At 46.5% G+C, this 24615-nt stretch overlaps 1 protein-coding gene across 2 annotated transcripts in view; it reads left to right on the forward strand.

The window, feature by feature from the left end:
- RAB3GAP2 (RAB3 GTPase activating non-catalytic protein subunit 2) overlaps window positions 1-24615 on the forward strand; it is a 270922-nt gene that overhangs the window by 95875 nt on the left and 150432 nt on the right. For both annotated transcript variants that reach the window (XM_083175131.1, XM_083175132.1), the window contains exons 7-9: window positions 2091-2192; window positions 7986-8085; window positions 12686-12784. In XM_083175131.1, coding sequence (XP_083031257.1) covers window positions 2091-2192; window positions 7986-8085; window positions 12686-12784 — 301 coding nt within the window. The remainder of the gene's footprint in view (window positions 1-2090; window positions 2193-7985; window positions 8086-12685; window positions 12785-24615) is intronic.

The following is a 24615-nucleotide window of genomic DNA, read 5'->3' on the forward strand; positions in this document are numbered from 1 at the left end:
GGGTGTTATTGGGATCTCAGTACCTGGGGCACAGGACAGGTACAGGTGTGTATAACCTGCATAGCAGTGGTAGACCCGGCCATGACGTCTGATGTCACCCAGTGGTAGCATGTATACTACATATAGCATGGGAGATAGTATAGGGATGTTATTGGGATCTCAGTACCTGGGGCACAGGACAGGTACAGGTGTGTATAACCTGCATAGCAGTGGTAGACCCGGCCATGATGTCTGATGTCACCCAGTGGTAGCATGTATACTGCATATAGCATGGGAGATAGTATAGGAGTGTTATTGGGATCTCAGTACCTGGGGCACAGGACAGGTACAGGTGTGTATAACCTGCATAGCAGTGGTAGACCCGGCCATGACGTCTGCTGTCACCCAGTGGTAGCATGTATACTATATATAGCATGGGAGATAGTATAGGGGTGTTATTGGGATCTCAGTACCTGGGGCACAGGACAGGTACAGGTGTGTATAACCTGCATAGCAGTGGTAGACCCGGCCATGACGTCTGATGTCACCCAGTGGTAGCATGTATACTGCATATAGCATGGGAGATAGTATAGGGGTGTTATTGGGATCTCAGTACCTGGGGCACAGGACAGGTACAGGTGTGTATAACCTGCATAGCAGTGGTAGACCCGGCCATGACGTCTGATGTCACCCAGTAGTAGCATGTATACTGCATATAGCATGGGAGATAGTATAGGGGTGGTATTGGGATCTCAGTACCTGGAGCACAGGACAGGTACAGGTGTGTATAACCTGCATAGCAGTGGTAGACCCGGCCATGACGTCTGATGTCACCCAGTGGTAGCATGTATACTGCATATAGCATGGGAGATAGTATAGGGGTGTTATTGGGATCTCAGTACCTGGGGCACAGGACAGGTACAGGTGTGTATAACCTGCATAGCAGTGGTAGACCCGGCCATGACGTCTGATGTCACCCAGTAGTAGCATGTATACTGCATATAGCATGGGAGATAGTATAGGGTGTTATTGGGATCTCAGTACCTGGGGCACAGGACAGGTACAGGTGTGTATAACCTGCATAGCAGTGGTAGACCCGGCCATGATGTCTGATGTCACCCAGTGGTAGCATGTATACTATATATAGCATGGGAGATAGTATAGGGTGTTATTGGGATCTCAGTACCTGGGGCACAGGACAGGTACAGGTGTGTATAACCTGCATAGCAGTGGTAGACCCGGCCATGACGTCTGATGTCACCCAGTGGTAGCATGTATACTGCATATAGCATGGGAGATAGTATAGGGGTGTTATTGGGATCTCAGTACCTGGGGCAGAGGACAGGTACAGGTGTGTATAACCTGCATAGCAGTGGTAGACCCGGCCATGACGTCTGATGTCACCCAGTAGTAGCATGTATACTGCATATAGCATGGGAGATAGTATAGGGGTGGTATTGGGATCTCAGTACCTGGAGCACAGGACAGGTACAGGTGTGTATAACCTGCATAGCAGTGGTAGACCCGGCCATGACGTCTGATGTCACCCAGTGGTAGCATGTATACTGCATATAGCATGGGAGATAGTATAGGGGTGTTATTGGGATCTCAGTACCTGGGGCACAGGACAGGTACAGGTGTGTATAACCTGCATAGCAGTGGTAGACCCGGCCATGACGTCTGATGTCACCCAGTAGTAGCATGTATACTGCATATAGCATGGGAGATAGTATAGGGTGTTATTGGGATCTCAGTACCTGGGGCACAGGACAGGTACAGGTGTGTATAACCTGCATAGCAGTGGTAGACCCGGCCATGATGTCTGATGTCACCCAGTGGTAGCATGTATACTACATATAGCATGGGAGATAGTATAGGGTGTTATTGGGATCTCAGTACCTGGGGCACAGGACAGGTACAGGTGTGTATAACCTGCGTAGCAGTGGTAGACCCGGTCCTGACGCCTGATTGTCACCCTGTGGTAGCATGTATTCTGTGAGATCATATAGAGCCCTGTGGGATGGTTGAAGAAAGTTTCCATTTGGTAACCAGCATTTCTGTGACATTATCCATGAAATATCTTTATGTAAATCCCACTTTGTTCTCTTCAGGGCGGGGTGCTGCTTCTTGCACAGCTTTTAAATGAAGATCCAATTCTTCAGCTGAAATGCAGAACTTACGAGATACCCAGACACTCCGGAGTCACAGAGCAGGTAAGATCCCTGTGTGTGCTTACCGGCATATGCTTTCCTTGTGCAGCCCATGTTGGGATAGTGTTATTTGTGGTACTAGTGGAATAAAGGGGGGGTTGTTGGGGTTAGGCTGCAGGTAGGGAGGTTTGTTGGGGTTAGGCTGCAGATGGGGGTAGTTGTTAGGCTTCAGATGGGGGTGGGTTGTTTGGGCTAGGCTGCAAGTAGGGAGGGTGGGGGGGGGGTTGTTGGGGTTAGGCTGCAGGTAGGGGGGGTTGTTGGGGTTAGGTACAGGTGGGGGTAGTTGTTAGGCTTCAGGTGGGGGTGGGTTGTTTGGGCTAGGCTGCAAGTAGGGAGGGTGGGGGGGGTTGTTGGGGTTAGGCTGCAGGTGGGGGGTTGTTTGGGCTAGGCTGCGAGTAGGGAGGGGTGGAGGGGGGTTATTGGGGTTAGGATGAAGGTGTGTGTGTGTGTGGGGGGGGTTGTTGGGGTTAGGCTGAAGGTAAGGGAGGGGTTGTTGGGGTTAGGCTTCACGTAGGGAGGGTTGTTGTGGTTAGGATGCAGGTAGGGAGGGTTGTTGGAATTAGGTCGAAGCACTAAGGGGGAGGATTAGGCTGCAGGCGGGGAGGGGATTGTTGGGGTTAGGCTGCAGTTAGGGAGGGTTGTTGGGGTTAAGCTGCAGGTAGGGAGGGTTGTGGGGGGTTAGCCTGCAGCTGGTAGTGGGGAGGGGGGTTGTTGGGGTTAGGCTGCAGGAAGGGAGGTTTGTTGTGTTAGGCATCAGGAACAGAAGGTTGTTGAGATTGGGCTGCAGGTAGGGAGGGTTATTAGGGTTAGGCTGCAGGTGGGGGTGGGGTTGTTTAGCTTAGCCTGATCTGGAGATTTTTTGGGGGGTTAGGCTGCAGGTAGAGATGGTTGTTGGGGTTAGGCTGCAGGTAGAGAGGGTTTTTGGGGTTAGGCTCCAGGTAGGAAGGCTTGGTGGTGTTAGCCTGCAGGTGGGTGTGGGGGGGCAGGTTGTTGGGATTAGGTTGCAGGAAGGGAGGGATGTTGGGGTTAGGCTGCAGGAACGGAGGGTTGTTGGAGTTAGGCTGCGGCTGGGAGGGTTGTTGGGGTTAGACTGCAGGTAAGGAGGGTTGTTGGAATTAGGCTGCAGACAGGGGGGGTTGTTGGGGTTAGGCGTCAGGTGGTGGTGGTCGTAGGGTGGGTTTGGGGTTCGGCTGCATGAAGGGAGGGCTTTTGGGGTTAGACTGCAGATAGGGAGTTGTTGTGTTTAGGCTGCAGGTAGGGAGGGTTGTTGGGGTTAGGCTGCATGTAGTGGGGGGTTGTTGTGGTTAGGCTGCAGATAGGGAGAGTTGTTGGGGTCACCCTGCAGGTTGGGTGATTGTTGGGGTTAGGCTGCAGGTGGCGAGGGTTGTTGGGATTAGGCTGCAGGTAGGGAGGGTTGTTATGGTTAGGCTGCAAGTAGTTAGGGTTGTTAGGGTTAGGCTCTAGGTAGTGAGAGGTTAGGCTGCAGGTGGGGAGGGTTGTTGGGATTAGGCCTCAGGTAGGGAGGGTTTTTGGGGTTAGGGTGCAGGTGGGGAGGTTGTTGGGGGTTAGGCTGAAGGTGTGGGGGTTTGTTTAGGTTAGGCTGCAGGTAGGGAGGGTCGTTGAGGTCAGGCTGCAGGTTGGGAGGGTCGTTGAGGTCAGGCTGGAGGTAGGAAGGGTCATTGGGGTTAGGCTGTAGGTAGGGAGGGTTGTTCTGGTTAGTCTGCAGGTAGGGAGGGTTGTTGGGGTTATTCTTAAAGGTGGCCATACACACGCAGATTTATCTGCAGATCTGTCTGGTTGGAACAAAAACATGGTTATGGATGAGAGCAAATGACCGTTGACCATTTGCTTGGAAGTGCTGGAAAACTGACAAACTGTCACTCATCCATAACCATGTTTTTGTTCCAACCAGCCAGATCTGAAGATCTTATTAGTGTATGGGCTTAAGCACTAATGGGGAGTATTAGGCTGCAGGTAGGGGGGGTTGTTGGGGTAAAGCTACAGGTAGGGAGGGTTGTTGGGGGTTAGGCTGTATTTTGGGGGTTCTTGTGGTTAGGCTGCAGGTAGGGAGGGTAATTGAGGTTAGGCTGCAGGTGTGGGGGTTGTTGTGGTTAGGCTGCAGTAGTGGGGAGGGTTGTTGTGGTTAGGCTGCAGTAGTGGGGAGGGTTTTTGTGGTTAGGCTGCAGGTAGGGAAGGTTGTTGGGGGTAGGCTGCAGGTTGAGGGGTTGTTGGGGTTAGGCTGCAATTAGGGGCTGTCATCCAAACCGCTGGTTTTCTGATACCATTCAAAAAAGTAAATGAGAATCGAATTATATTTCACATCATTTTTTGTGTTCTATAATGACTTTATGACCATAAAAAAACAAGATTTTTGTCTTTCCTGGTAAATCTCTTTTTTCAAGGACGTCAGGGGCCACAGGCTTTACAGTGGTTAGTGGAGTGGGAGAATGCTTCCAGCACCCTAGAGGTTAAAACTCCTCCCTTCCTCTACCCCGCCTCCAGGCCAAGGGAGAAGTTTTTTTAACAAGGCAAGGCAGGAGACAAGAGAGAAGGAAGAGAAGCACCACACAGAACACATTCTGTACCCTCAACAGAGGAACAATATAAAATAATCGTAGCTTAACTGTAACGTAAGACATAAATCTCATTTTATTCATCGGGACACGTCACGGGCCACAGGCACAGTGGGATGTCCTAAAGCAACCACCTAAGGGTGGGGACGCACCTGTGCCGCAGCAAACACACTCTGGCCGAAGGCCGAGTCCTGGGAGGCAAACATATCAAAAGCGTAAAAGCGCAGGTATTGGCGGACGACCAAGTCGCTGCCCTGCAAATTTGCTCAGCTGTTGCACTGCTCCTAACAGCCCAAGACGCCCCCACAGACCTAGCTGAATGTGCCCGAATCCCTGCCAGAACTGGGAGGGGGTCGCCCAAGTAAGCCTGCCTGATGACTGAGTGAATCCAGCAGGCAATAGTCTGCTTAGTGGCAGGCCACCCTCTCTTCTGAATCCCATAGAGAACGAAGAGAAAGTCGGACTTGCGGAACGGCCTAGTGCGGCGCACATGGATGCGCAATGCCCTGACAACATCCAAGAAGGTCCGTTCAGGAGAAGCATCTGACTAACGGCCAGAAGGTGAGAAGGGACGGTATGAAAAACTGTCCGGTCAGAATGGAAGATCAGGAAAGGGGACTTACAGGACCGAGCTGACAGGTCAGACACTTTCCTGACCGAAGCTGTCGCCAACAAGAAAACAGTCTTTCAAGTGAGTAAACATACATCCACAGACAGCAAGGGCTCAAATGGTGGGCCCTGAAGGGCACACAGAACTAGGGAGAGGTCCCACGGGGCAACTGGGAGAACAGAGAGGTTGGATATGCAAGACAGCTTGCAGGAATGTGCGCACATCCAGCATCCACTAGAATAAACGTGCCGCCCTCCGCCTTCAGCTTGCGGGTCACCCGCAGGAGGAGTGAAATCGACAGGAAGGCGTACATCAGTGTGACCGGCCACGGGGCGGACAGGACGTCCAACAGGCAAGCCCCTGGGTCACGAGACCTGGGCCCATACAGGGGGAGTTTGTGGCAAGAGGCCATGCTGATGGAGGTACTGGGACGATGGGGGGTTCCAGACTAAAGCCCTGCGCCTATCTGCAGGCCCTGAACGTGCTCAGGTGGTATCCACAGCACGGGGGGGGGGGGGCAGCTACACCCGCTATGGATGAGGGTGGCATCAGGGGCTACTGGGGCAGCGCAGCTGAGACTATATCAACTAGCTGCGCCATCATTGGTGTGAGTGATGTGGCCCAAGCAGGCTCATGTGAGGAGGCCGTAGGCGTGGGCAGCGCCTGCGCATTGTAGCAGCTCGCACGTAATAGGCCAGCATTACAGGCTGTGCATTACAGGCTGTGCATGGGGCGTCCGCCCCCTTGGACTTGGACTTGCCTCTGTTGGACATAATTAGGGAAATACAGGTGGGCTATATGGTACAGCTTAACACCAAATAAACTGACACGCAGCTAAGAATTAATATGTTACACACAATACAGGCACGCATACAATGCAAGAAAGAAAATGGCACTGGGCTCCTGCAGCAGCTATGGCTGGCTGGAGCACAATACTGTACCCTGTGTCCCGAGGTACAGGGGGGACTTGCCCAAGTGTCCTGGCCGTAAAGGAGTGGAACCCCGAGTGGCTAAGAGCTTCTCCGTGTCCCTCCTCATGTGCAGCAGTCAGACAGGAAGGGATATCAGTGGTGGGAACTCCTCTGTGCTGAGCAGAGTTCCCTGCCTACTTCACTGGGGGAGGGGCCTCCTCCCCCTGCTAACAAATGACCCCCCAGCTAAGTGTCCACATGCAGCGCTGGTAAAAATGGCAGGGATCCGGCACTCACTGGGTGGCCTTGCTTACCGGCGCTGCTGCCCACTAACTATTACCCTGGTGGTCCAGCGGGAGAGGCTGGCGGACCAGTTGTCCGCTTGTTAGCGCAGCCGGCTGTCCCACTGCCGAACTGATATAGCTGCTGTTGGCACCTCGCGGGGAGCGCGTTACCTTACAACGAAGGTCCCCGGCGTTCGGTGGTGGCTGTGGCTCCTCAGTACCCAGGGCCAGCTGCTGTCCCCACCCTCAAGTGGCACTGCAGCTCTGGACCCGGGTGATGGAGCAGTAGCACAGGTGTCTGATAGACCCCCTGCGCTGCTGCTCTGTCACTGTCAGAGTATAAAAAGTGAAGTTAGGCTGCATAATGCAGTCCCTTGGCCTGGAGGCAGGGTAGAGGAGGGGAGGAGCCTGGCTGCCTGGGAAGCAATGAGGGTGCTGGAAGCTCTCTCCCACTCCACTACCCACTGTAAAGCCTGTGGCCGCTGACATGTCCCAATGAATAAAAAAAAGATCTTTTTGTGTGGATCTGTTTCAGGAAAGTTTTCAATATTTCACATTTTGAAAACTAGAAAGAAAATGCTGTTTTTATTACTTGTAAATGGAGGTCAACGTTTATGGGACAATTTGGGTCATCTTGAATTGTGTCTAAAGTCAAAATGTCAAAAAAAAAAAGTAGTTGAATCCATTGTATGCTATGTGCCGGAATTGTATATACTGTATTTGCTTTTTGGAATGTTTGGGAGTTTTCCATATAAAAAGAACTGTAGCTATCATTTACTACAGTAACATAAAAATGATCTCAGATTTCCCTCACCAAATACCTGACATAAACTGACATGGGGGTTGGTTGTTAGGGCCTTGGGGGTCAGGGCCTTGGGGGTCAGGGGTTTTGTTTATACCCAGACAAGTGTAAATGTTGGGGAAAGGGGGAGACAAGGGATGGATCTAGGGCACTGGGCAAATTTGACTGAAGGTGGGTGTGAAGGCGTTCTCCAATCAACAAATGAGAGTAACAATGCCTAATAGTGTTGTGGAGGTGCTCCCTGGGAGTAGGGTAAGTCAGTAAGAAAAAAATATCCAAAGGAGAATAGAAAGACATCTCCCCGGGCGGGGCACTGTCCTTCTATCTATATCTAAAGATATAACAGTTAAAAAGTAACTTTTAATGAATCTTTGATTAATAGTGTTCCAAGGTATAGACAAGAAAATAGACAAAATCTCATTTATCCTGGTGTGCAGAAAGCCATTATATTTCACTGCTTTCTCGTTTTATACTTATTATCCCTAGACAAAGCCATGACTATATTTAGTGAGGTGCAGGGGTCAGTGCAGTAAATAGTGCTCTAAGCTGTATTACCACCTTCCTACAGTATATCTTCTACCTTTAATCATTTATTGTGTATAATTCCTTTAACAAGCACGAAGAAATGAGCATCCTCTACCCATCGGCTGTTGTGACTGTTGATGGCTTTAGCCTTTACCAGTCTCTCAGGGCCTGCCGCAATCAGGTAGCCAGAGGTAAGTGACTCTCCTGTACAGCTCATGTTTTATGTCTGCTCCATAAATGTATAAAGATATGATGCCACGGTGTCTGCATGCCCATGAAGGGGAAATGCTGGCCCTTCCCTCATATATGTACCCATGTAGGTAGATGCTGGGACATACACACAAGGTGTAGGTAGATGCTGGGACATACACGCAGGGTGTAGGTAGATGCTGGGACATATATGCAGGGTGTAGGTAGATGCTGGGACATACACGCAGGGTGTAGGTAGATGCTGGGACATACACGCAGGGTGTAGGTAGATGCTGGGACATACACGCAGGGTGTAGGTAGATGCTGGGAAATAGACGCAGGGTGTAGGTAGATGCTTGGACATACACGCAGGGTGTAGGTAGATTCTGGGACATACACGCAGGGTGTAGGTAGATGCTGGGACATACACGCAGGGTGTAGGTAGGTGCTGGGACATACACGCAGGGTGTAGGTAGATGCTGGGACATATACGCAGGGTGTAGGTAGATGCTGGGAAATAGACGCAGGGTGTAGGTAGATGCTGGGACATACACGCAGGGTGTAGGTAGATGCTGGGACATACACGCAGGGTGTAGGTAGATGCTGGGACAGATACGCAGGGTGTAGGTAGATGCTGGGAAATAGACGCAGGGTGTAGGTAGATGCTGGGACATACACGCAGGGTGTAGGTAGATGCTTGGACATACACGCAGGGTGTAGGTAGATGCTGGGACATACACACAAGGTGTAGGTAGATGCTGGGACATACACGCAGGGTGTAGGTAGATGCTGGGACATACACGCAGGGTGTAGGTAGATGCTGGGACATACACGCAGGGTGTAGGTAGATGCTGGGACATACACGCAGGGTGTAGGTAGATGCTGGGACAGATACGCAGGGTGTAGGTAGATGCTGGGACATAGACGCAGGGTGTAGGTAGATGCTGGGACATACACGCAAGGTGTAGGTAGATGCTGGGACATACACGCAAGGTGTAGGTAGATGCTGGGACATCCTCCTATTTAGTCCACTAATGATTAGTAGTGATGAATGTTAATGTGTGGGTATACTGGGTGTTAATGTGTGGGTATACTGGGTGTTAATGTGTGGGTATACTGGGTGTTAATGTGTGGGTATACTGGGTGTTATGTGTGGGTATACTGGGTGTTATGTGTGGGTATACTGGGTGTTAATGTGTGGGTATACTGGGTGTTAATGTGTGGGTATACTGGGTGTTAATGTGTGGGTATACTGGGTGTTATGTGTGGGTATACTGGGTGTTAATGTGTGGGTATACTGGGTGTTAATGTGTGGGTATACTGGGTGTTAATGTGTGGGTATACTGGGTGTTATGTGTGGGTATACTAGGTGTTATGTGTGGGTATACTGGGTGTTATGTGTGGGTATACTGGGTGTTATGTGTGGGTGTACTGGGTGTTATGTGTGGGTGTACTGGGTGTTATGTGTGGGTGTACTGGGTGTTAATGTGTGGGTATACTGGGTGGGTATACTGGGTGTTATGGGTGGGTATACTGGGTGTTATGTGTGGGTATACTGGGTGTTATGGGTGGGTATACTGGGTGTTATGTGTGGGTATACTGGGTGTTATGTGTGGGTATACTGGGTGTTATGTGTGGGTATACTGGGTGTTATGTGTGGGTATACTGGGTGTTATGTGTGGGTATACTGGGTGTTAATGTGTGGGTATACTGGGTGTTATGTGTGGGTATACTGGGTGTTAATGTGTGGGTATACTGGGTGTTAATGTGTGGGTATACTGGGTGTTATGTGTGGGTATACTGGGTGTTATGTGTGGGTATACTGGGTGTTATGGGTGGGTATACTGGGTGTTATGTGTGGGTATACTGGGTGTTATGTGTGGGTATACTGGGTGTTATGTGTGGGTATACTGGGTGTTATGGGTGGGTATACTGGGTGTTATGTGTGGGTATACTGGGTGTTATGTGTGGGTATACTGGGTGTTATGTGTGGGTATACTGGGTGTTATGTGTGGGTATACTGGGTGTTATGTGTGGGTATACTGGGTGTTATGTGTGGGTATACTGGGTGTTATGTGTGGGTGTACTGGGTGTTAATGTGTGGGTGTACTGGGTGTTATGTGTGGGTGTACTGGGTGTTATGTGTGGGTGTACTGGGTGTTAATGTGTGGGTATACTGGGTGTTAATGTGTGGGTATACTGGGTGTTATGGGTGGGTATACTGGGTGTTATGGGTGGGTATACTGGGTGTTATGGGTGGGTATACTGGGTGTTATGTGTGGGTATACTGGGTGTTAATGTGTGGGTATACTGGGTGTTATGTGTGGGTATACTGGGTGTTATGTGTGGGTATACTGGGTGTTATGTGTGGGTATACTGGGTGTTATGTGTGGGTATACTGGGTGTTATGTGTGGGTATACTGGGTGTTAATGTGTGGGTATACTGGGTGTTAATGTGTGGGTATACTGGGTGTTAATGTGTGGGTATACTGGGTGTTAATGTGTGGGTATACTGGGTGTTAATGTGTGGGTATACTGGGTGTTATGTGTGGGTATACTGGGTGTTATGTGTGGGTATACTGGGTGTTATGTGTGGGTATACTGGGTGTTAATGTGTGGGTATACTGGGTGTTAATGTGTGGGTATACTGGGTGTTAATGTGTGGGTATACTGGGTGTTAATGTGTGGGTATACTGGGTGTTATGTGTGGGTATACTGGGTGTTAATGTGTGGGTATACTGGGTGTTATGTGTGGGTATACTGGGTGGGTATACTGGGTGTTATGGGTGGGTATACTGGGTGTTATGGGTGGGTATACTGGATGTTATGGGTGGGTATACTGGGTGTTATGGGTGGGTATACTGGGTGTTATGGGTGGGTATACTGGGTGTTATGTGTGGGTATACTGGGTGTTATGTGTGGGTATACTGGGTGTTATGGGTGGGTATACTGGGTGTTAATGTGTGGGTATACTGGGTGTTATGTGTGGGTGTACTGGGTGTTATGTGTGGGTGTACTGGGTGTTATGTGTGGGTATACTGGGTGTTAATGTGTGGGTATACTGGGTGTTAATGTGTGGGTATACTGGGTGTTAATGTGTGGGTATACTAGGTGTTATGGGTGGGTATACTGGGTGTTATGGGTGGGTATACTGGGTGTTATGGGTGGGTATACTGGGTGTTATGGGTGGGTATACTGGGTGTTATGTGTGGGTGTACTGGGTGTTAATGTGTGGGTATACTGGGTGTTATGTGTGGGTATACTGGGTGTTAATGTGTGGGTATACTGGTTGTTATGGTTGGGTATACTGGTTGTTATGGTTGGGTATACTGGTTGTTATGGTTGGGTATACTGGGTGTTATGTGTGGGTATACTGGGTGTTATGTGTGGGTGTACTGGGTGTTATGTGTGGGTGTACTGGGTGTTATGTGTGGGTGTACTGGGTGTTATGGGTGGGTATACTGGGTGTTATGTGTGGGTATACTGGGTGTTATGTGTGGGTATACTGGGTGTTATGTGTGGGTATACTGGGTGTTATGTGTGGGTATACTGGGTGTTATGTGTGGGTATACTGGGTGTTAATGTGTGGGTATACTGGGTGGGTATACTGGGTGTTATGGGTGGGTATACTGGGTGTTATGGGTGGGTATACTGGGTGTTATGTGTGGGTATACTGGGTGTTAATGTGTGGGTATACTGGTTGTTATGGTTGGGTATACTGGGTGTTATGTGTGGGTGTACTGGGTGTTATGTGTGGGTGTACTGGGTGTTAATGTGTGGGTGTACTGGGTGTTATGTGTGGGTGTACTGGGTGTTATGTGTGGGTGTACTGGGTGTTATGTGTGGGTGTACTGGGTGTTAATGTGTGGGTGTACTGGGTGTTATGTGTGGGTGTACTGGGTGTTAATGTGTGGGTATACTGGGTGGGTATACTGGGTGTTAATGTGTGGGTATACTGGTTGTTATGGTTGGGTGTACTGGGTGTTATGTGTGGGTGTACTGGGTGTTATGTGTGGGTGTACTGGGTGTTAATGTGTGGGTATACTGGGTGTTATGGGTGGGTATACTGGGTGTTATGGGTGGGTATACTGGGTGTTATGGGTGGGTATACTGGGTGTTATGGGTGGGTATACTGGGTGTTGTGTGCTTGTAGAGGTTTTATTATGTTACAGTGTGGTATGTGTTAGAAGTGCTGATGCTTGTAGTTCCACAACAACTAGCTATCCCCGACTGTACATACTGCAGATTCCTGGGGTGCTTTCACCTGGTAATTGAAGCTTTGAACATTATTACGAAATCTAAATATTCAGAAAAAATGAGCAATTATTGGAAGCCTGGAAGAGTTTGTCTGTAACATTTGTACACATTTGGAACACTCGGATACAATAGGGCAGAGATATCATGTGCTAGACCTGTCTGTTCTCCAGCATACAAGTGTAACATACCTGTAAGAATCAATATTATACCTTAACCTATGTAATAGTTTGTGTGTTGTGTGTGTCACCACTGTAATAATGATGCTTTGTAGTGTGGTTGGTGTAATGACGTCACACATGAAGTCTCATAGTATAACTGTCATTTGTACGCTTGTTCTAAAACTAGCTGCTGCATCCGGCAGTGAGAACGTCCAACCTCCGCCACTGGCATACAAGAAGTGGGGCCTGCAGGATACTGATACTATTGTGGATCATGCCAGCGTCGGTGAGTAATAAATGTTAATCATTTCTCTTTAACTGAACTATCTTATGATGGCTGAAAGCAGGGCGTGGGGAAGAATGTTCTCTCCTGGTCACTAATGAAGGTTGTTGGAGGCATCTTTTTTCTTTGCCAGACCACCATTAAAGATCACTTAACCTTAAAAGTTAGATCAGCAATCAACAATAAAACAAGAGCATTTAAATTCTATAAAAATAACTTAAATGAGGAGGCGTTCACCAAATACAAAGAATCAAACAAAATTTGCAAAGGGTCAATCAAAGTAGCTAAAAGGGATTATGAAGATCGCATAGCCACTGAAAGTAAAACTAAGTTTTTCAAATACATAAATAGTAAACGTATAATTAAGGACAACATAGGCCCACTAACCGATATCACTGGAATATGTTTTACGGAGGATAAGGGAAAAGCAGAACTGTTAAATGAGTTCTTCTCATCAGTGTTTACTAAGGGAGAGCAGACTGTGGAACGCACACATACCACAAATGGGATGAACAAGCCGGACCTCAATATTGAATTCTCTACCTAGGAAATAATATTGAGGCTCAGCAAAATCAAAACAAATAAATCACGTGGGCCAGATGGGTTTCATCCTAGGGTACTAATGGAATTAAGGGAGGAATTAGCTTCCCCTCTACATTATATCTTTACTAATTTACTATCATCAGGCAAGGTACCAAAAGACTGGAGAATAGCAGAGGTAGTGCCATTATTCAAAAAAGGAAAAAAGGAGGATCCCGCTAATTACAGACCTGTTAGTTTAACATCAATAGAGGGTAAACTATTTGAAGGATTTTTAAGAGATGGTATACAGGAATATATAGACCTTCATAGTTTACTAGGAAAAACAAAGAGAAAGCAGCGCTGTACCTTTTAAAAAAATTTGAGGATATTGGATGATCTTTACAATAAATGTATTAATACAGGTTGAGTATCCGGTATCCGGACATCCCTTATCCGAATTATTCCAAAAACCGTGGTTTTTGGAATCATTAGAATTTTTGGTTTTTTTACCCCCTAACCCTCTTTTCATACTTACCAAGTCCCCGGGCGTCCACAGCAGGCCTCCGGCATCTTCTCCAGGGTCTCCAGCGGTCCCAGGAATGCATTGCGCGAGTGTGCGCGCGCGCCGGTGATGTCACCGGTGCGCGCGCACACTCGCGCAATGCATTCCTGGGACCGCTGGAGACCAGGAGAAGATGCCAGAGGCCTGCTGTGGACGCCCGGGGACTGCGCGGACGCCGAGGGACCACCGGACACCATCAGGGGACAGGTAAGTATGGCTACAAAAAAATATTCCAAAAACCGGAAAATTCCCCTATCCGAAATGCTCGCGGTCCCGAGCATTTCGGATAGGGGATACTCAACCTGTAGTAAAATTGATATAGCATAAAAACTTTTCGAATTAATTCAAATCACAAAAACAATGATAAATGGTCCCACTTCCACACTAGCAGCACTTCTAAGGAGAGTCCGTTCCTTTTTTTGCCAAACAGTACTGATTATGATGTCATAATTACCACTCCTGGTGTATCCGTCTCATGGGTAGATGGTATAGTTCAAATGTCCAAGTGGTCGGCCCAAAGATGGCACAAATTACCGGTCCACTGGAAAGACGCTGAGGTCCCAATTGACCAATGTAGGTGGATGGTTTGGATGAAAGAGTAAAGGTGGGCCTTTGGATGTTGGACAGGGTCACTGCTGGTGGCTGTATCCTGTAGGCTGGTCCGGACTACGATTCTGGTGCAGAGGGTGAAGCGTGGAACTGGCACATACTAACGTGTTTCGCTGCACCTGCTTTATCAAAACCTTTGTGCAGCAAAATGCTTTAGCACGTGCCAGTTCCACTCTCCACCATCTGCACCAGGATTGTAGTCCAGACCAGCCTACAGGATACAGCCACCATCAGTGACCCTGTGACATCAAAAGGGCCACCTTTACTCTTTCCTCCAAACCATCCACCTACATTGGTCAATTGGGACCTCAGCTTCTTTCCAGTGGACCGGTAATTTGTGCCATCTTTGGGCCGACCACTTGGACATTTGAACTATACCATCTACACATGAGACTGATACACCAATAGTGGTAATTATCACATAATAATCAGTACTGTTTGGCAAAAATAGGAACGGACTCTCCTTAGAAGTACTGCTAGTGTGGAAGTTGAACCATTTATCATTGTTTTTATGATTTGAATTAATTCAAAAAGTTTTTATGCTTTAGCAATTTTACTATAAATAAATTTATTGTAAAGATCATCCAATATCCTCAAATTTTTTAAAAAGGTACAGCGCTGCTTTCTCTTTGTTTTTCCTTGTATACAGCCAACAGGAGTAACTACCCTGTTTCCAGCAGCTGCTAGGAGGCCACTCCTTTCAAGCGCCCTTTAGTTCCAACCTCAGGTTTGTTCTTGCACTTCTTCATAGTTTACTCTTTAATAACCAGCATGGGTTCTTGAAAAATCGTTCATGCCAAACTAATCTACTTGGTTTCTATGAAGAGGTTAGCAAAAACCTTGATAATGGAAACTCTGGAGATGTGATTTTCCTAGATTTTGCTAAAGCCTTCGACACCGTACCACACAAGAGGCTGATAAATAAAATGGAGGACATGGGATTCGGGGCAAATATCTGTAGATGGGTAGGGAACTGGCTGTGTATTAGAGAACAAAGAGTGGTTGTGAACAGTGCCGTATCTAATATGATACCAGTACTAAGTGGAGTGCCAAAGGGTTCGGTTATAGGGCCCATTTTATTTAACATTTTTATTAATGATAAAGCCATACACCAGACTCATAGTATCTCCCAACCTGACCTCTCCGCTCTGCACAAAGCCATACACCAGACTACACCAAGGTACACCTCTTCTGTATCTCCCAACCTGACTTCTCCGCTCTGCCCTAGGCCATACACCGGACTACACCAATGTACACCTCTTCTCTATCTCATAGTATCTCCCAACCTGACCTCCGCTCTGCACAAAGCCATACACCAGACTACACCAATGTACACCTCTTTTCTATCTCATAGTATCTACCAACCTGACCTCCGCTCTGCACAAAGCCATACACCAGACTACACCAATGTACACCTCTTCTGTATCTCCCAACCTGACTTCTCCGCTCTGCCCTAGGCCATACACCAGACTACACCAATGTACATCTCTTCTCTATCACATAATATCTCCCAACCTGACCTCTCCGCTCTGCACTAGGCCATACACCAGACTACACCAATGTACACCTCTTCTCTATCTCATAGTATCTCCCAACCTGACCTTTTCACACAAAGCCATACACCAGACTACACCAATGTACATCTCTTCTCTTTCTCTATCTCATAGTATCTCCCAACCCAACCTCTCAGCTCTGCACTAGGCCATACACCAGACTACACCAATGTACATCTCTTCTATATCTCATAGTATCTCCCAACCTGACCTCCGCTCTGCACTAGGCCATACACCAGACTACACCAATGTACATCTCTTCTATATCTCATAGAATCTCCCAACCTGACCTCTCCTCTCTGCACTAGGCCATACACCAGACTACACCAACGTACATCTCTTCTCTATCTCATAGTATCTCCCAACCTCTCCGCTCTGCACTAGGCCATACACCAGACTACACCAACGTACATCTCTTCATCAAGTGCCAAATCTTAAGCGAGCCTCCCGGGGGCTCTCAAGGGCAAACTGGTCCTCTTTGTCCTTAGATGTCCATCACTCCTTGCTTGTTGGCTACTACCCACTAATTAGAACAAATGTTCTCTCTGGTGGATTCAAGATTGGGTTCTCCTTACCATGGATACCAGCCCTCAGGGGTTCAGTAGTGGTAACTTGTTTGAAGTCCTTTCTTGGGGCGCTGGATTGTATCCTGGATCTTTGTCTCCTCCACCAAGCAACCTCTTTATTACCCAGACCATGGACCCGAGAGCTTGCTTGGTGGATGCCCTCCAATCTCAATGATCATGTTTGTTATTTGCAAATTGAAGTTGGTGGGGCAGCACTATCACTCTGGTTGCTCTATCATGACCACACTGCACTTAATATTCTCTGCAAGTCCAGATTCTCCTTGACATCTCTCTCCAAGACCGATTTTTTGTCTCCGGGCCTGAGTCTTCACCCAGTCCTAGAAACATAGAAACATAGATGGCAGATAAGAACCACTTGGTCCATCTAGTCTGCCCCTTTTAATTATAACAAGTGTTTGGCTTTGACAAGTAGGCTATTGAGACATCAGTCTTTAAGGCTAAGGGGTTAAAGGACTCTTATTATTTAAGTCCGTAAACCTTGGAACAGATTTATTATTGTGTTTGGAGGACATATTATAAATACTATTCTGCTCCTTGGATCGGCTGTCCTGAGTTTTGCAGAAACATATGGCTTTCATTCCTTAAGGTCCAAGTTTGTGCTGGCTGTGTTCTCAGACATTCTGACCTTTCTCTAAGGGGTCCTTCATATTCAGCCTCTGTCCATTCCACCAGTGGTTGCGTGGGACTTAGTCTTGTGGGCCCTTCAGGCTTCATTCTGCAAACTTTGGGTTTCTGTTGACTTTCGATGCTAATGTGGAAGACTCTTCTTGTTGGCCATCACTGCAGCTCACCGAGTCTCTAATTTCAGCGATTTGTTGCATTGTCCTCCTTTTCTTAATTTCTGTGCTGATGAGGATGTCCTTCATAACCGTTTGAGCACTTCTTAAATGTAGTTTCTGTTCGGAACTACGTTAAACACAATTGCAGCGGTGCTGAAAAGGTTCTAGGTTTATTTTCTGGAGAGGACGCAAGTCAGATACTTGGTTGCATAGGCAGAGGGAAACACTACCACTTTGTCATATCATTACCCACAGACACAGGATTTGGACTACACCCCCACGTGGCACATACAGTATACTACTGTGCACAGGCTTAAAATCTATGTGGTGACATTTAATGAGATGCGAAAAATGTGATTTGTGCGAATTTTAGGCAAAAAACGTCCAAAGTCGCACTTTTTCCAGAATTCACATATTTAATGAGATGCGAAAAAAGTCAAACACCGCGGTTTTTGCCACGAAATCGCACATTCTAAAAGTGCGATTTTTAGTCACGCCGGAACTCGCATCCAGATGTTTTCCCATTGAAAAGTATACAATTCGCATATTTCATGAAATGCGAATTCGGGAAAATGTGTCTAAAAATCGCCACACATGTAGTACAGGTTCTGACAGGCGAATTGGCCAGAACCCTGCACAGATCATTGAGATATGTGCAATGATCTGCGCTACAGAGGCTGCTAGCATGGTTGGCCGATGCGTCTCCCTGGAGATGCATAGCTCAGCCCTGATTGGCTGAGCTATGCGTCTCCATGGAGATGCAGAAGCCAAAGACGCTATCAGCCTCTGTAGCACTGGGAGAGTGCTAGAGAAGCTGTTGTCTGCGCCGGAGAAAGCCATCTCACCCCGATACCTCATGAGCCTCCCCACTGTCACTACCCCCAACCGCCTCCCCCCCCCCCCCCCCCCCCCCATTACCTTTGCTCCGGCGATTGTATGCCTGGGCTCCCTTGACCCCTTCTTCCCATGCAGTTTCCTGCAGTAACGTAGGCGGCAGGCTCGGGGATGTTCAGGCGGCTCGGGGGGGGGGGGAATCGGGAGAGTTCAGGCGACCGAGTCCTCCTAAACCTCCGCAAAACATCCCGAGTCTGCCGCCTGTGTGGTCAGTGATGACTGACAGGCGTCAGGGAAACTCTGACGGCAAGGAAGCTCCAGCGTACAAACACCGGAGCAGAGGTGAGGGGGGAGGCTCCTTTGATTTGTGGAGGGTTTTGCTGGAGCAGGACAAACCTGCCCTGGTAGGTTTGTCCTGCCCCAGCAAAACCCACCACTCAAGGGGTTAATGCCCCGCATGCTGGGACTTGTGGTTTTCCAAGTCCCAGCATGCGGGGGAGGTCTGCTGTCACTTGTAGTTCACCTGCATAAAGCAATGTTAGGAATGACTGGTTTAACCGTATCAGGCCGACGTCCACAGCCCACGGACGCCGGTGACAGCCCCGGGCTTCAGCCCTGGATGGGTGAAGCCTGGGGGGGACCCCTTTATTGGGGGGACCCCACTCCTCCAGGTACCCCGTCCAAGGCTGACCAGCAACGGTGCTCATGTTTCGGCCGGGGGACCTTATGTAAAAAGTGTCCCCCGGCTGTGGCATGACACCGCGGGCTTTTGGAGCCCGTTGCTGGTTTCAAAAATACGGAGGACCCCCAGATTTTTTCTCCCCTGCATTTTTGGAACCAGGACAGGTCCAAGAGTCCGGGGCTGGTTTCAGAAATACGGGGGACCCCTATGCTTTTTGTCCCCCATATTTTTGGAACCAGGTCCGGGCCAATGAGCCCGGGACTGTTATGCTCAGGAGGGGGGACCCCATGCATTTTTTTTTTATTTAACACAAATTCGCACATTTCCTCAAATTCACACATTTTCATGCCTAAAAAAATCGCACATTTTCATGACCGAACATTATCGCACTTAATCGGAATACGCACCTCATTAAATATGCGAATTTGCGGCAAAAAATGCGATTTCAAAGAGTGCGATAAAATGCAATTTCAAAATGTTACTAAAAATCGCATCCTATTAAATGTCACCCACGGTGCCTACTTTGTGACATATACATTACCCTATAGGAGACTAGTCCATACAGACAAAGGTATTTATTTACTTACCGCCTCACCTGTAAGTTTTTTCATCATTAAGATGTTGCATCACTTGGATATGATATTTATCTGCGTCTTGGATTACCAGGGCACCCCCTTTATCGGCAGATCTAAAAATGAGTGACTGGTTATCACAACGGGCATTCAGTGCCAGTCTGTCCGCTCTACTGAAGTTACTCCTCGAAGATATTGTGGTGGGAATTTCCTCCTCCACTTGCTCATTTAGAAGACGCATAAAAGTTCTCACGACTGCGGTTCAAAACTCGATTTGGGCAATAACTTTTTAAGTTGAGGGGGTAACACTTCGGGTTGGACCAGGGGGGGTATGGTAGAACTTTTTGCAAAATGTTCTTTTAATTTGAGGCCACGGTGCAATCGATGTTGATCGATGGTCCAAACTAATTTGGAAAAATTGGAAGACGGGCAGAAGGACAGGCCTTTGGATAGAACCCTCTGTTTGTCCTTAGTTAATTTGTAGGTAGACAAATTTATAACAACGTCTTCTACTGTGTCGGCGGTTTCGCCGCCCGAACTCTGCCTTTGCCTTTTGCCTTCACCGCCTCGTCTGGTGTGGCCTCGCCTCCTCCTGCCAGTCGTGCCCTCGTAAAAACCCCTAAAGGGTGTGAAGGCTGGTATTTATTTTTATTGCCTCTAGACACCTCAGACTCACTATTAAATGAGTTGAATTCTGTGGAGGACACTTGATCCAGATTGCCCCTGTCTCCTAAAAAAAGGTTTTCTGGGACCCGATTATCGGTCCACTTATAAACAGAATTAGAAGTATAATCGCCTCCACTTTAGCCCTCTTTTCTTTCTTAAATCTAATAAGGTCACGCTTGTATGATTGAATTTGTGAATTTAATTTATCATACCATTTAGAGTCAGTATCGGCTATCAGTCCGCCCTTATGAACCAGCTCAAAGCTGGCTATTTTTTCAGTGGTTATGTCCATTTCTTTTTTGCAGTCCTCTATCATTAGCAACATCAAATCGAACGAGCATTTATTCATAATGGCGACCCAGCGCCGTCAGAATGTTGGGTCATTTCTGCCGATTGTAGGACCATTTTTCATTCTTAACCCTCTCGCTATTTTTTTAGCCCTATGATAATCGCTAAGAGTCAAGCCATGGTAATAATAATCTACATGCCGTCTGTGCAACCATAAAAGATCTTTAAAAAGGTCTTCCAGGGGTGTGGCTTCAGGCAGGTCTGTTTCTTTAAACCGTATCTGGTCGGCTTCAGTTTCAGAAAAGGTCAAAATCGCACCTACTTGATACTGTGTAAATTGAACGCCACTTGTATCCTCCTCGGGAAAACCTTCTGCCATAATGTAATATGTAGCAAAAGAGTTCTTCAATAAACACCAAAACGTGGTAACAAAATAATTAAAAGGATATCACCTGATGACGCCGTGTAAGAAGGGAGGGGTGCCATGATCAGGAATAAACCAAGAACGGAATCCAATGTAGCAGACAGAGCACGGCCACTTATGGTAACTGCTTCGGCAGGTGCCCACACAGCAATATAGCAATTATAATCCACAGACGTGTCGCACTCCAGCCGGTTTTCAAATGCTTTTATTTGCAGACAACGAAGACACAGCAACGTTTCAATACACTTAAGTATTAGGCTCATTGATCTTTAGCATAGCCACGGTTTAAATAATGAACACCGCGCCACACAGCCGACGCACACGCCCAGCCGGGCGGCGCTATCAGATGACATCACAAAACGTTACTAAATTGCAATATCCCAGACAATATATCAAATTCACAAAGTAACCCAGAACACCTATAAATGAAAAACTAACAACATATAACATATATAGCAGTAGCAGAATATATCAAACCTTAACCATATTGCAGTATTTAAAAAACGGTTAATACCGTGCATGAATGACATACGTATAGACATAGCAAAATCCAAAAGTAACCCAAAACACTTATAAATGAAAAACCAACAACATATAACATATATAGCAGATGAAATAAATCAAGTTTGGCACTGTAGAAATAACCAATCAAACGGATAATGCCGTACGAGGAGACATGCGTATTGAGATAGTGTTATTACAAAGACCAGTCTCGTCGATACATTAAAGTAACAGTATACCGCCCCCTTTATAGGATAGAGGGACTAGTGCAGTAGAACATTAAGACCCATATTTTCATTTAACCCCTTAGGGGCAACTGTATCTAATCTTAATATCCAAGAAGAATATTCACTAGGAATAGTCAGGCGCTTAGACAGAGACTGTGTTCCCAAGAAAGCTGCTGCTAATATGTGGGGGTAGTCACTCCCCACTAATAAAAAGGAGAAAAAAAGGTGACAAGCCAAAGGCGAGTCGAGCAGCGCTGTAAATGAGTGACAATGCCAGATAATTGGAAATATATCACAATTACTCAATAAAATAACATATTATGACATTAAATACAATGTTACAATAAATAATACACAAAGGGGTGAAGGGGGGGGAATAAAACGTAAACTGGAATGAATGATTAAAATCAGATAGCCAAGCCTTGATGGATGGGTGTGATATTGATATTGTGAAGTATCACTGATGAGAAAGAGGTAAGTGCACGTTACCAGGTGATGGGTTGGATCCTTTCAAGGTTATCCAGGTTAGTGTCCTCACGATGGTTACGGTTGGATGGAATACCGCTGGAGGATCAAGGGTTATTTTGTGCTCACCAGAATAATCAGTCCTCCAATAGGGGTGAGTGGATAGTATTTGTATCACCGGAGGAGTCCTGGGAACGATGTACCCCAAATAGTGACGCTGGATAATGATGATATGAAGGCTTCCGTGCACAGTGTATTCCACATAAATGTAGGTGGAGGAGGGAATTCCAGATTTGTTCACCTGTATTGAGCTGTGCACAGTGTCCGCCAATAATGAAGAAACGGAGTGTTGGAAAGTGGAACTAGCAATGTCCACACCACAAGGAAGGTCGCACACTCTATCAAGGCTGGGTGCTAACAGCTAACGCATTTCACTGCGACCTGCAGCTTTATCAAAGGTGGTTTGACTGTATACCTGGCTCAGGTATATATACCCTTCATAATGGGGGAAATCATTACACCTGTAGGTCCAATCATCGGTGTAATTACATGTGTAACACAATAAAAACATATATATATAAGGATAAGGAGGCAGACATAAATCTTCACATATAACCAATGTACAAAACTAACACTTAAAATTCATGCAGAAACTTTTTTATTTAATGTGGTATATCAATCCCGATCACGTGACCAGGGTTAAGGGTCATACTCAGGTAAAATTTCAGGTAAATCAAGTGCCTATATGTTCATAATATATCCTAAATATGAGCAACACTGTTTTCATAAAACGAACATTCTATAAACAGCTGAAAGAAGATAGTTTTATCTGGTTCGCAGGTGGAACGCAAGTGCGTTCCATACATGTCACATAAGTAGTTCCGTTTTCACCCCGGAAGTAGTGGGTGAATGCGGGGATAGTTTACAAGGGCGGCTGAGTGGGATATAAGGAGAGCCAATCGCATGTCTCGTTGTGACGTGGTCGGTCACATGTCCGTCATGTGACCGGCTGTGTAGAGCTTTTCTTGACGTCAATGTTCACGTACATACCATGTGATCGTGGCTGTATTGCATTGGCGCGCATATGCGTTCCAGACGCTCCCCATACCATCATAAATCGTGCGTCCATCACGTGACCACCATTGGGGTCCCGTGGAACGCATATGCGCTCCATATGATGAGAAATTAGTAAGCTTCCTATTTGGAACTTAGTAAATCATGGGAATATAGCATAGACAATCGATATATATGTTAATCAAATTGAGAGACGAAGAAGGGATATGAATAAGAACTATAATTAATGGTGATTTAGATACACATATTTAGTATGGCCAATATAGGAGAAGAATTCACGGTGTCATTATGTGATTGACAAGAAATATTTAAGAATAAATATATTTGCAGCAAAAGCCAACAGTACAGCAAACTATTAGTTTTAACAAGGTCTAATATTTTTAATATTTTTTTTTTCTGTTATATGTTGTAAAGACATATGTGTCTTATTTATCTATACCAGACCTGTATACATTCTACATATATACGTGATCTGTATACCTCTATATATCTACAGCTATTCAAAACACATGGTCGCAAAAACCCATATATTACGATAGATGACAGTAAGGGGTATAAATACCTTATTTAAATCTGATAGGTGTTGTAGCAAGGTTACGATGTCATGATATTTATGGACCAAAATACCCGTTATAGAATCATAAAACAATATTAAGCTCCATTGCCTCATTAAGGCCTCTAGGGAATAAACAATCCATTTTAAAAGTCCAGTAAATTTCTTGTTTACAGAGAGTACGAAACCTATCCCCACCCCTCTTGGTAGGTGGTATGTGTTCAAGTCCGGTAAGTTTTAAATGCTTGGGATTACTCTCATGGTGTTCGGCAAAATGCCGTGATACACTATGGAGTAAAGAGCCCTTAAGGATGTTGCGACGATGCTCAAGAAATCTGGACCTCAAAGGTCGTGTAGTACGACCTACATATTTTAAGTCACACATGCAGGTAAGGAGGTAGATGGTGAAAGATTTATTAAGGCCCCCATACATCAGCAATTAATTGTGACAATTTTCAGATATGGAGATGATTGCCACAATTAATTTTAGATGTGTGGGCTCCCCCTTTTGGCAATCCCAATCAAAATCGCCAATCGATTTCTTAATCAGGTTTTTAAACATGCTTAATAATCTGGTATTATCTGCAGATCTTTTTTGTATGTGTGGGCATTCCCAATTCGTCTTCTTCATCTATTTACATTATGAACAGCAATCGATTGGGCAATTTCCAGATATGAAGATGCAATCTTTAGATGAAAAAATGTGCCGATCACTGAAATAAATCTGTAATGTGTGGGCAAAGTCAGATAGATTGTAAAATCCATTTATCTGGCCAAAAAATCCCTGGATCTGGAAATCCATAAATTGTGATTGCTGATGTATGGGGGCCATTACAGTTAATAAAGCTTCGTATTTTGATGTTCTCTGTAGATGTGTTTATCGTCAACACTTTATTAGTGATAAAGTTACAAGTAATACATAAATTACCCCCACAT

The sequence above is a fragment of the Crinia signifera genome, chromosome 3 (genome assembly GCF_055691185.1).
Source record: "Crinia signifera chromosome 3, ASM5569118v1, whole genome shotgun sequence".
Classification (NCBI taxonomy): Eukaryota; Metazoa; Chordata; class Amphibia; order Anura; family Myobatrachidae; genus Crinia; species Crinia signifera.